The sequence below is a fragment of the Cervus canadensis genome, chromosome 29 (assembly GCF_019320065.1).
Source record: "Cervus canadensis isolate Bull #8, Minnesota chromosome 29, ASM1932006v1, whole genome shotgun sequence".
Classification (NCBI taxonomy): domain Eukaryota; kingdom Metazoa; phylum Chordata; class Mammalia; order Artiodactyla; family Cervidae; genus Cervus; species Cervus canadensis.
The window spans coordinates 41,530,185-41,544,431 of record NC_057414.1 but is presented as its reverse complement, the minus strand read 5'-3'; the positions used below and the strand labels follow the sequence as shown (position 1 = coordinate 41,544,431).

At 56.3% G+C, this 14,247-nt stretch overlaps 2 protein-coding genes across 2 annotated transcripts; one reads left to right on the top strand and one right to left on the bottom strand.

Annotated features, from left to right (window-relative positions):
• Window positions 1–216: 216 nt before the first annotated feature.
• CATSPER1 (cation channel sperm associated 1) lies at window positions 217–9,731 on the top strand. The gene is made up of 13 exons (XM_043451568.1): window positions 217–333; window positions 1,197–1,260; window positions 2,148–2,360; window positions 3,108–3,221; window positions 3,387–3,543; window positions 3,789–3,880; window positions 4,024–4,167; window positions 4,337–4,400; window positions 4,558–4,630; window positions 4,766–4,826; window positions 6,528–6,603; window positions 9,361–9,475; window positions 9,634–9,731. Exons 1-13 carry the CDS (start codon window positions 217–219, stop codon window positions 9,658–9,660), a joined length of 1,317 nt encoding a protein of 438 aa, XP_043307503.1. The 3' UTR covers window positions 9,661–9,731.
• Window positions 9,732–12,141: 2,410 nt separating this feature from the next.
• CST6 (cystatin E/M) lies at window positions 12,142–13,623 on the bottom strand. Its single transcript, XM_043451780.1, has 3 exons — window positions 13,327–13,623; window positions 12,693–12,818; window positions 12,142–12,352 (listed from the first exon to the last, which is right to left on the bottom strand). The coding sequence occupies exons 1-3, from the start codon at window positions 13,564–13,566 to the stop codon at window positions 12,269–12,271; spliced, it is 450 nt and encodes a 149-aa protein (XP_043307715.1). The 5' UTR covers window positions 13,567–13,623; the 3' UTR covers window positions 12,142–12,268.
• Window positions 13,624–14,247: the final 624 nt, after the last annotated feature.

Below are 14,247 nucleotides of genomic sequence, written 5' to 3'. Positions count from 1 at the left end.
GGAAATTAGGCCTGGGTAGAGATCTGCCTGTGACATCATAGAGGGTGGAATTCCATGAGAAGTCGGGCTTTCCCGGAAGCCCCAGTGTGGTGGCTTAGGTGATTAGGCGAGACAGGTGATCCAGAAAGGGCTCTTTTGGGCCCACGTTAAGCTTTCCTCATTCCAGGGTTCCCAGCATAGTCTCAGATCAACCTTCCATGTCTGCAAAGGCTCAAAATGAGGCAGACACTGATGACTCAGATGTATTCTCTCACCCTGGCTCATCAACCCCATACCATAGGCCTGGCCGCGGTGGAGTTCACCACCATCACCAAGGTGCATCCCGTCACCATGGTGAGTCCCTCCATCATGGCTTATCCCATCATCGTGGTGGACCTCACCACCCTGATGAATTCCAAGACTTCCATGACAATGTCTTCTCCCGCCATGCCCACCACTCCTACCACTCCCCCAGTCATGGTGAGTCCCACCATCATGGTGGAGACCACTGTTCCACACCCCTTTCCCAGGATCCTTCCCATGACACTCTCATCTCCCACCAGTCCTATGGTGAGGACCACTTTGGCCATGAGCACCACCATGGCAGGAGACACCATGGGAGGTCCCGCCAACACAGGGAGCCCAACCACCATGGAGGGCTCCGCCAACACAGGGAGCCCAACCACCATGGTGGGTTTCATCACCACACTGAGGTTCCCAACTATAGTGGGCTCCATCGCCAAAGTGAGGCTTACCACCATAAAGACTCCACCCAATCTAGTAACCACTCCCACCTCAGTGAAGCACATCATCATGGTGGGCACCACCACAGAAGGCCTACCTCCATGATGTCCCACCACCATGGCCCACCTCACCACGGCGAACACCACCACGGCGAACACCACCATGGCGAACACCGCCACGGCGAGCACCACCACGGCGAGCACCACCATGGCGAGCACCAGCATGGCGTACATCCTCATGATTACCCCCACCGAGATCACCACCATGGGGAGTACCGTCATGGAAGCTCCCAACTCTTTGGCTCACACACGCCCCACACCGTGACCTTAGGCTCCCTCGGCTCTGCCTATTCTCGTCCAGCAGTCTTCCAACCCAGCAAGCCAGACCGAAAGACCTCAGCCTTCAGCTTGGCTCATTCCCTTAGTACAGTGAACTCGCACCCCTCTGAGACCTCCAACAAAGTCTATCCTCAGGACTCCTCCTCTAAGACCTCGGAAAGCTGCCCTGAAGAAGACGAGCACGTTCAGAAGCGCAAAGGTGCGTCTTGAACTCACCCCTTACCCCCAGCTCCAGCGGCCTGACCCAGGTTCCAGACCTGAGCCAGGCCTGGCACGTCCTTCACAAGGCTCGCTCTCGCCTGCAGGTGTAGTCCATTGGCTCTTAACGTGCCTGACCATTCATCCTCCAGTTTTTTATTCCTGGAATTAGGCACCTCTTCAGACATCAGTTGTTGGTTCATTCAGTCACTGTCCTTCATTCTCATGTTCACTTCTCAAACGTTTCCTATTATCGATGTGAAAGCTGGTGTAGGTCACTTATACAACCAAACCCAGACTGCCCAGTGAAGGGGTCCATTGTCTGTATCAGAACATTTACCATTGTGGATTCTGTTTGTCCACATTTCCCCCACTAAACTGTGAGCTTGTTGAGGACAGAGGGAGGAACCAGTGCCTGAATGAGGGCCTGGTTGGAGGGCAGGGAGGACCTTGCCTGCTAACATATAATCCCCCCAAATTGTTCCCTAGTAGTTCAGTAGACATTGAATTAGCTTCTTGAACAAGAAGCAAGGGATGTGTGTCTAACTGTGGAAGATAAGGCAGTCAAGAGGGGGAAGATATGTCAGAAGCATCTTGTAGGGAGAGGACGAGGTTACCAAGAGGATGGGGTGGTGAGGAAGACTGGGTCTTCCATGGGTAAGCTGCCATGTGAGTTAAAAGCGTGGAGTGTAAGAGCCTGAGCCCCTGAAATATGCTCAAATTCCAAGCAGGCTGGCACCTGCAAGGAAGGGTCAAGCCTTGGCTTCTATACCAGCGCAGGACGAGCATGCCGGCCCCTGAGTGAGCTCATGGCAGGCAAGCCTGGGAGGGTGCCCAGATCCCTGGGTCCCTTGCCCTCAAGAACTTGCCTTTCTGGCCCCCTTACAGTTGGCCGAGCCCCACGGGCCCACAAGAAGGTGCACTCTTCGGACTTCTTGTATTGGTTGTGGGAAAAATTAAGCCAGCTTATTTGGGGCCTTCGGAGAATGCTCAGGAGACTGGTTGACTCCCTGGCCCTTGAAACCTTCATCATCTTCATCGTCTGCCTCAACACCATCATGCTTGTGGCTCAGACCTTCGCTGAAGTCGAGATCCGGGGCGGTAAGAGCTAGGGAGCCCTGTTCACGTAAAGAAGGCCGTTGATGTTGTTCTGGGCCTCCTGTGAGCCTGACCAAGTTCCGGGTGATTTAAACAACTTAGCGCATTTGATCCTCACCCTGAGAGGTGAGCGACATTGCCCAGCAGTTAGAGTGAGGCTCAGAGAGTTTTGCTGAAGTCAACCAGACCGCCAGAGACAGGAGGGTCTTCTAAGCTTGAGTGTGTGCTGTTTATGACTACAGCCACCAGGGGGCGCCTCAGCTCTAAGTCTGTTGATTTGCGCAGGAAGGATGCCCAGAACCCACGTCCGCTGGACGGAGCAGGAGGCCCTGGAGGCCAGGAGACCCTGGAGGGAGGAGGTTGGGAAACCTGGGAAGACCGTCCTTAAAACTCCAGGGAGCAGAGCGAAGGAAAGGACCTGCCACAGGACCCATAAACAAAGGAGAAAAAAGAGCGGGCTGATATTTCTTGCAAGCGGTTTAAGGCTCCCTTGGAAGCCCTTTACTATGTGAAATGCATTTAATTCTCATGAAAATTCTATCAGGCAGAGTGTTATTATCACCATTTCATAGACGAAGAAAGTGAGGCAGAGAGCAGTTGAGACACACAGCCATTGGACAGAGCCAGCTTCTCCCTAAATGGCTGCTTGCAAGTGAGGTTCCAGTGAGGAGGAGGAGGCAAGGGTTGCTGGGGGCAGGGGTGGGCCTAAGCAAGGGCTCCCTCCTCCCTCCCCACCACGTGTCCTCACAGAGTGGTACTTCACGGCCTTGGACTACATCTTCCTCTCCATCTACGTGGTGGAAGCTGTGCTCAAAATCATTGCTCTCGGCCTCGCGTATTTTTTGGACCCCTGGAACAACCTGGGTGGGTAGAGTTGGGGCCTGGGTGTGTGTGTGTGTGTGTGTAGCGGGAGCCCCTGAACTGCCCAGAGGTGACAGAAGCAGGGGATGTTAGTGCCGGGAGGGCTGTGGGCCTGGGCATGGGGCCTGGGCAGCAGTCCGTGACATCCGGGCATCCCTGTGTCTACAGATTTCTTCATCATGGTAATGGGTGTGGTGGACTTCACACTCATACAGGTCAACTCTTCCTCCACGCGTGCGATCCACAACCAAAGCGTCTTCCGCATCTTCAAGGTCTTTAAGACCCTGCGAGCCCTGCGCGCGATCCGAGTCCTTCGGAGGCTCAGGTTAGCAGGACCACAGCTGCCCACGACAAAGCTGTAGGTTTCCAGAATGCTCTTCTGATGAGTCTCCTGCCTTTCACTAGGCTCAATCTCTTATTTTCCAGAGAGGGGCTGGGACCTTCTGCAAAGTAACTACCAGGGACCTACCACCTCAGTCATCAGCAGTCTGAAATGTGTCATCATCATCGGTTTCTGGGCACAGACGCCCACCCCACTGACAGAGCCTCTCTCTAAACCTCTGCCCACAGATTCCTGACCAACCTCCAGGAAGTGACCGGAACCCTGGCCCGGTCCCTGCCGTCCATCACTGCCATCCTCATCCTCATGTTTACCTGCCTCTGTATCCATGTCGCGGGGCTGGGCGGGAGTGTAAGGTGCTGTCGTGGACAGTGCGGTGAGGCGGAATCAGAAGTTGGGGGGCGGTGAGGGGAGAGGAAGAGGGGGAGAGGACCCCGTGAGCCAGACTTGATCCTCAACAGCCAGTCCTGTTCTCTGTGGTGCTCCGGGCACTGTTCCGCTACTCTGATCCCAAACGCTTCCAGAACATCTTCACCACCATCTTCACCCTCTTCACCATGCTCACCCTGGACGACTGGTCCCTCATCTACCTGGACAGCCGGGCCCACGGTAGGGCAGGCCTCAGGCTGGGTGGAGGGCAGGGGCCGTCTGGGTGGGCAGACCCTGAGGGCTCAGTTATCCCCTCTGCCAAGTGGGACTTCTGAGCCATGCTGGCCAGGGTGTGGTGAGGACTGGCAAGGCACTCGAAGCCCAAAGAAGCCCACCCCGTCTCTTCCAGGCGCCTGGTACATCATCCCCATTCTCATGATCTATATCATCATCCAGTACTTCATCTTCCTCAAGTGAGGGCCCGCCCCACTGCACGCCCGCCCCAGCTTCACTTCCCCCAGCCTAACCCCAGGGGCACCCCCTCTGCTCCCTTCTCACCATGGTTTTGCCACCACGAACCCAGAGGAGGGTGCAGCCTCCCCTCCAGCCCCCTCCTGTCTCTCGCCTCAGCCTGGTGATTGCTGTCCTGGTGGATAACTTCCAGATGGCGCTGCTCAAAGGCCTGGAGAAAGTGAAGCAGGAGGTACTGAGGGGATGGGGCGGGTGAACCCATCGGGAAGACATGGGAGGGGGGCACAGAAGCTGGAGGGAAGGATGGAGGGTGCTCTGGGACAGGCAGACATGGGACTCTGGCAGAATGGAAGCCTCTTCTTTGCAGAAGGCGGCTGAGCTCCATGAAGAGCTGCTGGATGACTCAGTGACAAAGCTCATGGAAGCAGGTACCAGCACCCCGCGTCTTCCCTGACAGATGAAGGTGCCAGGACCAACTTTACTTATTTATTTATTTTTGGCCACACTGGGTGGTTTGCGAGATCTGTTTCCTGACCAGGTATCAAACCCAGGTCCCAGGAGTAAAAGTGCCAAGTCCAAACCAATAGACCACCAGGGAATACTCTTGGCCTAGCTTTTAGAGTCTTAGAATCTGAGACTCAGGAGAATTTTCAGAGCTTAGAACTTTGGTCCAAAGAACTCCACGACTATCCACCATACTGAGAGTCAATTCTTGATAGACCCATTTGCAAAACAACTAACTAGCCACATTCAGTTCAGTTCAGTCGCTTAGCCGTGTTCGACTCTTTGCAGCCCCATGGACTGCAGAACGCCAGGCCTCCCTGTCCATCACCAACTCCCAAAGTTTACTGAAACTCATGTCCTTCGAGTCAGTGATGCCATCCAACCATCTCATCCTCTGTCGTCCCCTTCTCCTTCTGCCCTCAATCTTCCCCAGCATCAGGGTCTTTTTCAAGGAGTCAGTTCTTTGCATCAGATGGCCAAAGTATTGGAGTTCCAGCTTCAGCATCAGTACTTCCAGTGAATATTCAGGATTGATTTCCTTTAGGATGGACTGGTTGGATCTCCTTGCAGTCCAAGGGACTCTCAAGAGTCTTCTCCAGCACCACAGTTCAAAAGCATCAATTCTTTGGTGCTCAGCTTTCTTTATAGTTCAGCTCTTATATCCATACATGAATACTGGAAAAACCATAGCTTTGACTAGATGGACTTTTGCTGGCAAAGTAATGTCTCTGCTTTTTAATATGCTGTCTAGGTTGGTCATATTCTAAGGAGCAAGCATCTTTTAATTTCATGGCTGCAGTCACCATCTGCAGTGATTTTGGAGCCCCCCAAAATAAAGACTGTCACTGTTTCCATTGTTTCCCCATCCATTTGCCATGAAGTGATGGGTCCAGATTCCATGATCTTAGTTTTTGAATGTTTTGAGTTTTAAGCCAACTTTTTCACTCTCCTCTTTCACTTTCATCAAGAGGCTCTTTAGTTCTTCTTCACTTTTTGCCATAAGGGTGGTGTCATCTGCATATCTGAGGTTATTGATATTTCTCCCGGCAATCTCTGAGATCTAGTCACATTACGATTCACCAAACATTCATTTCTGTTAATAATGTACAAAGTTTATAACAGTTGGTCTTATATGAGATGATTTCAGTTGTCCTTGAGGCTTTTGTCAAGGTGTTATACACGCTTGTCCAGAGTCACTCAGAGTGGATTGAGAGTCTGTATATGTTCATTTAAACACATCTGACTTTCTGGGTGAATAGATTTTGAGCCAATGGCTTTGCCTCCTGCTGAAAGATGTTCAGAGCTTTAGAATCTGAGCTCTGGAATCCCACTCTTAGGACCATCAACACCAAAGGATTAAAGGCCCTCTAGTATCACTTGGCCCCTTACCTGCCCCCTCCATCTTGGGCACTCAATGCAAAAAAAGCTTAAGACAAAAAGAGAAATTAATTGTCTCAGATTACTTAGCAGCTTGTCTTCAGTTGAAGGCAGGAGGAGAAGGGGACAATTCCCCAACCAGGGATCGAACCTGTGTCCCCTGCATTGGAAGGTGGATTCTTAACCACTGGACCACCGAGGAAGTTGCCAGGCAACAGCTTGACTTCCCCTTTCTTTCTCTACACCAGAGCCTAAAGAGGTGCTAAGTGAACACACTATACAGAAGCAGCTCATTGAGAAAAAATTTGGAGCCCTGACTGAGAAGTAAGGAGATGCAAAGGGAGGGGAGGTGTCAGGTCTGAGGGGAGAGGCCTGGGGGCCTGACCAGTGGGCGGCAGGGAAAGGGACTTTGCCTGCCTCTCTGAAAGAGGGGTAGAGCCCTAAGGCTTACGTGGAGCCTTTGGGTGGGCTGTGGAGGACTTGAGTGGCTTCTGTTCACCCTGAGTCCCCTGGTACCACCAAGAGGATCCTACCACCAGCGCCTGAAGGGCCACGAGAGCCCCCCAGAGGCCAAGGGTCAGGACAGGGCTGGCGGACAGAGGCTGCGGGAGCAGGGGTTCTGCTCATCTTTTTATCTGAGAATCATGCCTGGTCCTTGCGCTGGGCCGGGTTTTGTAAGGACGTCAGAGGCACAAAGGGGCCCCAGACTGGCACCAGCTCATGAGGTGGTGCTGGTTTAGTCGCTCAGTCATGTCCGACTCTTGTGACCCCATGGACTGGGGCCCGTCAGGTTTCTCTGACTGTGGGATTTCCCGGGCAAGAGTGGGTAGCCATTTCCTCCTCCATATACTGGAATGGTCATGTATGGATGTGAGAGTTGGACTATAAAGAAAGCTGGGAGTTGAAGAATTGATGCTTTTGAACTGTGGTGTTGGAGAAGACTCTTGAGAGTCCCTTGGACTGCAAGAAAATCCAACCAGTCCATCCTAAAGGAGATCAGTCCTGAATATTCATTGGAAGGACTGATGTTGAAGCTGAAACTCCAATACTTTGGCCCCCTGATGTGAAGAGCTGACTCCTTGGAAAAGACCCTGATGCTGGGGAAGATTGAGGGCAGGAGGAGAAGGGGATGACAGAGGATGAGATGGTTGGATGGCATCACCAACTCGATGGACATGAGTTTGAGTAAACCCCAGGAGTTGGTGATGGACAGGGAGACCTGGCGTGCTGCAGTCCATGGGGTCGCAAAGAGTCAGACACGACTGAGCGACTGAACTGAACTGAACTGATACTGGGGTGGGTAGCCATTTCCGCCTCCAGGGTATCCTCCCGACCCAGGAATTGGACCCACATTTGAGTTGCAGGCAGATTCTTTACCGATTGAGCCACCAAGGACCCTCTCTAAAGAGCTGCCTGGGGCCGTGGAGGGTGGGTAGACTTCTGGCTGCAGGAATGAGGAGGGTGGGTCAGGAAACAGCCCAGGAAAGGCCTGGGAGGTAGATGTCAAGTCAACCTGAGGGGCCGGCCGGGCCCAGACAGCTGGGGACTCGTGGCTGTGCTTACGGCAGGGGTCCTTGGCACAGACTCCTGGCTCTTAGGCCTGGCTCCCCAAAGATTCTTCTACCAGAAAGCCAGGCCTGCCCCACCTCATCCAGACTGGCTCCAAACCAGCCTTTCAGGCTCTTCTCTGCTGCCGGCAGAGCTCAAGCCCCAAGTTCTCTGTGATCATGGCTCCCCCTCACCGCCCTGGCCCATCCTGGCTTTATGCACAGCACAGCACACACGTGTCCACCTCCAGACCTTCGCCCGCCCTGTTCTCTCTGCTGGGACGTTCTCTGGCTGCCGACAGCAGGCATAGGTGATCAAGAGCTGGAAGAACTGAGATGCAGTCCTGTTCATTTCACCTCCTGGCTACTCTCCCAGCTGCCCTCCACCCTCCACATCCCAGCTCCTCAGCCCCCAGTGTGGACTGGGCCTTGACTCCTCTGTGATATTTTCTTTGGGGGTTTCTCAGCCTCCAAACTCTTCCCCACTGGCCCACCTTCGCCTCCACTGAGAGTGGTCTTTGTTTTTGTTGTTGTTTTGCCTGTTGGTTTTAATCTTTCTTCCTTCTACTTTCTTTTATTTTATTTAGCGATCTTTGTTTAAAAAAAAAAAAAGTTTTGGCTTTTCCTGCCTTCTCTGAGTTTGCAGCTTTATAAGGGCTCCTGCCTCTGCTTAAGGTCGGGGCACCTCACTTTGACCTTCCCTGAATGTCTTCATCTTGAATTCATCCATCCTCAGAAAACTCCTTCCTTGAAGCCCGCCTGGTCCTCAGGACACTCCCCACTGTTCACAGATCTGGGCGCGCTGGAACCCTGTCTATGCTTAGCAAACCCTCAAAGTGTCTTTCAAGCTCAGCCCAGTGATGCTTCTTCCAGAAATCTTTCCTGATCCCCTAGTACCGGATCAGGTTTTCCTCCTCTGGGTCCCTCAGTGCCCTGTGTTTACACTTGTCACCAGTGTAAACACCCTTGGTTTGCCTTCTTGGCTCTGTCACAGACTGAGCTGCTTGATGGCAGGCGCTGTTTCTTTTTTGTTTCTGTGTCCTCCAAGCACCGTGCGGTGTTCACTGATTTCAGTGTTATTTGATGGCTGGATTGATAAGGCAGGCTGGCAGTGAAGGAGTTAATGAATGGGTAGTGGGTGGGGGTGGGGCCAGGGAAAAGCAGGTGGATGGAGAGATAGGTGAGAGAGGGACAGGGTGGGGTGGTCCCATGATGAGTCAATGGATAGATAGCCGGGCAAGTGTGCCAGTAGGTGGCTGAGTGGGTGCATGAGTCAGGGTGGGGTAGGTTGGACGGATGCAGGGGCAGGTGGTTGGGAGGTAAACAATCGTCAGAACTCTCCGTGGTCCAGGCAGATGGTGGGGCTGCAGGGTATTTGTGGAAAAGAAGATACACCATGGAGGGCCCACACAGAAAAGGTCTGGTCATGGCTGAAAATGGAGGCATAGGGTGCTATGAGTGCGGGGGTTGAGGGGTGGGGAGGCACTCTGGGGGCTGAGATGGCCTGGCTTTGCACCCTCTCCACCGCCCTCAGGCAGCTGGAGACCCTGTTCCACTTCCTGCAGCTGGTGGCTGGCGTGGAGCATTACCAGCTGAAATTCCGCTCCCAGGCCGCTGTCATTGATGAGATTGTGGACACCACATTCGAGGTGAACCAGGCAGGACCTGGGAGGAGCCAGGTGGAGAGGGCGGGGCACTGGAAGGCTAGGCTTCGGGTGCTTGCGCCCGGAAGTGGCCCAAGGGAGAGCAGTGTGGGCTTCCCGGAAGCAGAGGCTGGCGCCATCACTTCCCACCCCCTCCCCCGCAGGCTGGAGAAGAGGACTTCAGAAAGTGACCCCCAAAGAGGCAGCCTGGGTCCAGACTTCAGCCTCTGGCTGGCTGTCCACCGACTCCGGCCAAGTCCCCATATCCCCTGGAAGGATCACTGGGCCTGCAGGGGTGGGGGGGGGCGGGGAGGGGGTAGGCGACCAAGAGAGTTTTAAAACCCCAGGTGGCTCTGCGTCTTCACTGGCCCGGCCAAAGCACAAGGGAACCTGTGTGCACGCATACACGTGCACCCTGCATCACGTATACACGGGAGTGTTCTGGGTGACACGCTTGTCCTTGGATCCCTTCCTGCCCCACTGGGGCCTGGCATCCTGTCTGGGCCTGGCAGGGCCTTAATAGCAGCCGGGGGTGGGGTGGGGTGATGTGGAAAGTGGACCAGGCTCAATGATGGACGGAGAGTGGGCAATCACCCTGCTTCAGGGAGGGAGGCCGGTCTGTCCTAGGAGACGGGAGAGCAGGTTAGAACAGCCCATGGTTGTCAAGAGCCCGAGGGACCAGGAGGCTCCAGGAATGAGGGCTCAGAGCCCAGGAACTCGGGCTTACCGGCACCCTCAGCATCCAGTATCAGGGTGCCAACTCACTGGGGGCAGCCTGAGCCCAGAAGGCAGAGGTCATCACCATACCCTGCCCTGCCTGGGGTCAGGCTAAAGAGCCTCGGGGAGGGAGAGGAGGGAGGCTGCTCAAGTCCTCCAGGTCTCGGGGTGGGGGTGGGGAGGGGTGTGTGTGGCGGGGACGAGCCTCTGGTAGCGGAAAGCGAGGGATGGGCGCCCCCATAGGATGCCCGGGATGGCAGTGGGCACCGAGCACGAAGTCCTGCTCACATCCAGCCGGAGGGAGGTCTCCCACCACCCACAACACCCACCTTACCTCTAGCAGAGTGAAGCTGGAGGGAATCGGGGACAGAAGCCCGGAGTAGGGGCTGAGGGGTGACCGTTTCGCTAGCCACCCCGTCTACATCCACTCTGGACCAGACAGTGGCCATGTCTCCGGGCCCCAGAGAGAAGCAGCATGCCTCCTCCCAAGCCCGAGCCTGGCCGAGAGGACGGACCGACTGTGCGGAGGAAACGCCACCTGGGACTTGGGCACAGATTCCGGGGGTGGAGAGATCACTGGCCTCACGTCACCGCACGACCTCACACATTCATTCAGCATTCCCTGCCCCTGAGCCCATGCCGGCCACGCAGGAGGCTCCTGCCCCGTGGCACCTGGGAGCCGGCCAGCCGCAGACCGACTGCAGCGGCCATATCTGACAGGCTTGAGTTTCCCCCTGCATGGCTTTGTCCTGTCAGACTCAGCGCCTCAGGCCCACCCCCACCCCGTACGGCCCCCGAGGGCTCTAGGGGAGCAGGACCCGGGAGCAGGGGCTGTTCCTTGTTAAGTCCCAGCATCGGGCCAGAAGCCAGCCAGGCAGGAGTGGGCATGAGGCCTGGCCGGGCCGCGGGCAGGGGCCGCCTGGTGCTCTCCGCAGCCGCCCCGGTCACCTGCCTGGGGCCTGGTGCTGCCCACCCTCTGTGCTCCCGCAGGACCTGGTTCCTGCCCATCCTGTCCCAGGCACGCACGGGTGTGCCTCTGTGCATCTGAGACAGCTCCAGCTGGGGCCTGTGCATCTGTCTGGGGGGCTGTGTATACATCTCCAGGTTGTCCTCAGTGTGGGGGTGGTGTTCCCGTGTGTTTGTGTCTGTGCTTCTGGGTTGCTAGGTCGTGTATGTGTTTCTGGATATGTGTGTGGTGTCTGGGAGCCATCTGAGGGTTCACGGTGGGTGTGTGTGTGTGTGTCTGGCGTCTTGATAAGTTCTGGATGCGGGTGTGCATCTTGTGTAGTGAGTGTTAATTCCAGCCACAGATTCAGGTGTGCTAAACATGTTCCAACTCTATTTCTTTAAAGGACATTAAACTGCATCTGTGTCCTCACCCCTCCTCTGCACGGTGGATTTGACCTCACTCCCCTGGGCGCTCCCTGCCAGCCCCTTCCGGGGGTCTTGCTCAGGACAGAGGGTGGGGGAGTCCTCCTGGCATGGGGCCCACAGTGTGTGTGTCTTGGCCAGCAGGGGCTCTGCCATCTCTGGGCCACATGCTAGTCTAAGAATCTCATGGGATGAGAGCTCAGTGTTCTGGAGCTGGGCGGGCGGAACCCCCCACGTGCCACTCTGAGCCATCCAAGCAGCTGAGAGGCAACAGGGCTCAGGTGCCCCTCAGTCCCCCCTGGCTGCTATCTCCTTCTAGTCCTGGGGTATCATCTCTCTCCTGTGACTTTGTTTCCCCACCCATAACTTGGCAAACTCTGGGAGACTCTGGAGGTTCATTCCTCTTTCTGTGATTCTGGGATATTTGGGGGACTCCAAATTTGGGAGCTGAACTTTGCACCCTTAGCATCTTCTGGGCTGAGAGGGCAGAGGCCGAGCTTGGGGTGGTGTGGGCACCCTGTCAGCTGGAGGGGGATTGCTGGGAGTGGGAATGGGGGATGAGAGAGGGACTCAGAAGAGACCAATGCCAGAAGCAGTGCTAGCAATTTATTGCCGTAGCTATGGTCCAAGGAACTGACATGCCCTCCACCCATGCGCCCAGTCCTGCCCAGCCTCGTTGGCTGCCTCCCTCCCCCGAGCCCACAGGGGTCTCTACAGGGACACACAGTCGTGCTTTAGAAGCTGGGAGGAGTTCTTCCAGGGAACCACAAGGATCTCAAAGTCACAGCGCAGCTTCTGCAGAGAAGGATGAAAAAGGTGGGGTGAGCCCAGGCCCCAGGCCGCCGCCTCCCAACAGCCCTGTGCCTGTGACACTCTGGGATGCAAGAAGGGACAGCGAATTAGATGGCCAGGACCACCAGACCCCAGATCTTTCCAGCCAACCCCGGCCTCCCACCCCCCACCCCCCGCCCCCGCCAAGTCCAGAGGAAGCCCCAGTCTGCTCCTCTCTGCACCCTCACCCCAGCCTCGGGGCTGAGTCAGCCAGATATCAGCCCGGCCAGCCAGACCAGTTCAGGCTGGGCAACCTGAGGGGCCGGCTGCTGGGCTGATGCCTAACTGGGGACACAGCTGTTACCTCCTGTTCTGCTTCTGCGGCCAGGGGGCAGGTGGTGAGGTCTACGTGGTCTCCAGCCACGGCACTCTTCCGACAGGCCGTGCTCCCCATGTCCACGGTCAGGTAGTACTTGATGCCCGCCACCAGCTGGGGCAGAGGTGGGCACAGGTCAGAGGTGCCTGGAGACAACCCTTGACCTGGACCGCTCACCTCCCTCTGTGTCCTCCCATCACCCATCACCTTCCCCTGGGCATAGCCAGCACACCGCCTTTGGATTCAGACCTGGGATGAGGGGACTGGAAAGGCGGGGAGAGGGCAGCAGGGACTTCTGGTGGGGGTCCCTGGGGAGGCGGGCAGAGCCTGAGCCCGGCAGGAGCCTGAGACTCAAGTCCAGGCAGCTGCCCGTTCTCCCTCACCCCACCGCACCCCAATCCGCCTTTCAGGACAAGGCTGATTCAGGGTTGAATCTTATTTTAAAGTCTGAGATTCTGCTCCGCATGGACTTGTGACATTAATTGGATTTTGAAAACTCTGTTGTATTAAGATGCCGCCCTCATTACTCTTAATCGCCCCCTCCATCTGGGGCCCGGCTGGGGCCGCGCTCGCCTCCCCCTGCTGCCGGCACCGCCCCTTCCCCGGCCCAGCCCGGCCGCACCTGGCTGTGGGCCCGGAGGATGGTGATGTCGCGGAAGTAGTAGTCGCTGTTGCTGCCCATGTTGTAGTTGGCCACGGCCGCCTGCGCCGCCTTCTGCACCTGCGGGTCGCTGGGCGACAGCTCCTGCAGTTCTCCGACCTTGCGGTCCCCCGGCCGGGCCCGGGCGTCGCGGGGCAGCGCCAGGAGGCAGAATGCGAGCAAGGCCAGGGCCATCGGCAGCAGGAGGCTGGGACGCGCCATGGTCGTCGGAGTCGGTGTCCGACCGAGGCTGGCGCCGCTTTTATGCGCTCCCGGCCCCGCCTGGCCCCGCCCGCCGCTCGCCGCGCGCCCCCGCAGGCGGGGAGGAATCCACCCAGCCGGGGCGGTCCACCCGCGAGGCCGCCTTCGGGGTGCCGAGGAGGACAGCGGACAGGCCCGAGCACACCTGGGCATCACCACCACGCTGCTTGCCCTCCAGGCACACCTGGTTGGTGAAGGCAAGGGCTGCGACAGCTCCCAGCCGCAAGTGCCAGCACTGGGACAGTTCACAGAGACCTATCCCATATGAGAAACCAACAACAGCTACCAGCAAGCTCTTAACTGTCTCCTGTGCATAGCCTTGGAGAAGTTACTTAACCCTCATTGCCTCAGTTTCCTCCTCTGTGAAATGGGTTGCTTCCAGGCTTCAATAAGTGCTTAGGGGAGGCCAGGTGCTATATATACGGCAGGTAAGCAGGAGTCCTTACTGCACTGAGCCGGGCACTGTTTAACCCTCATGACCAGCATGATGTAGGGATCAGTGAGCAAAGGCTCCATTTTACAGAGGAGTAAACAGGACACAGAGTAAACGATTGATTTTGCCCAAGAACACAGCCTGGTAAATAGTAAAGGGTGACACTGGCTTTTGAGCCCAGGCAGGCGCTAGTGGTATAGGATCCACCT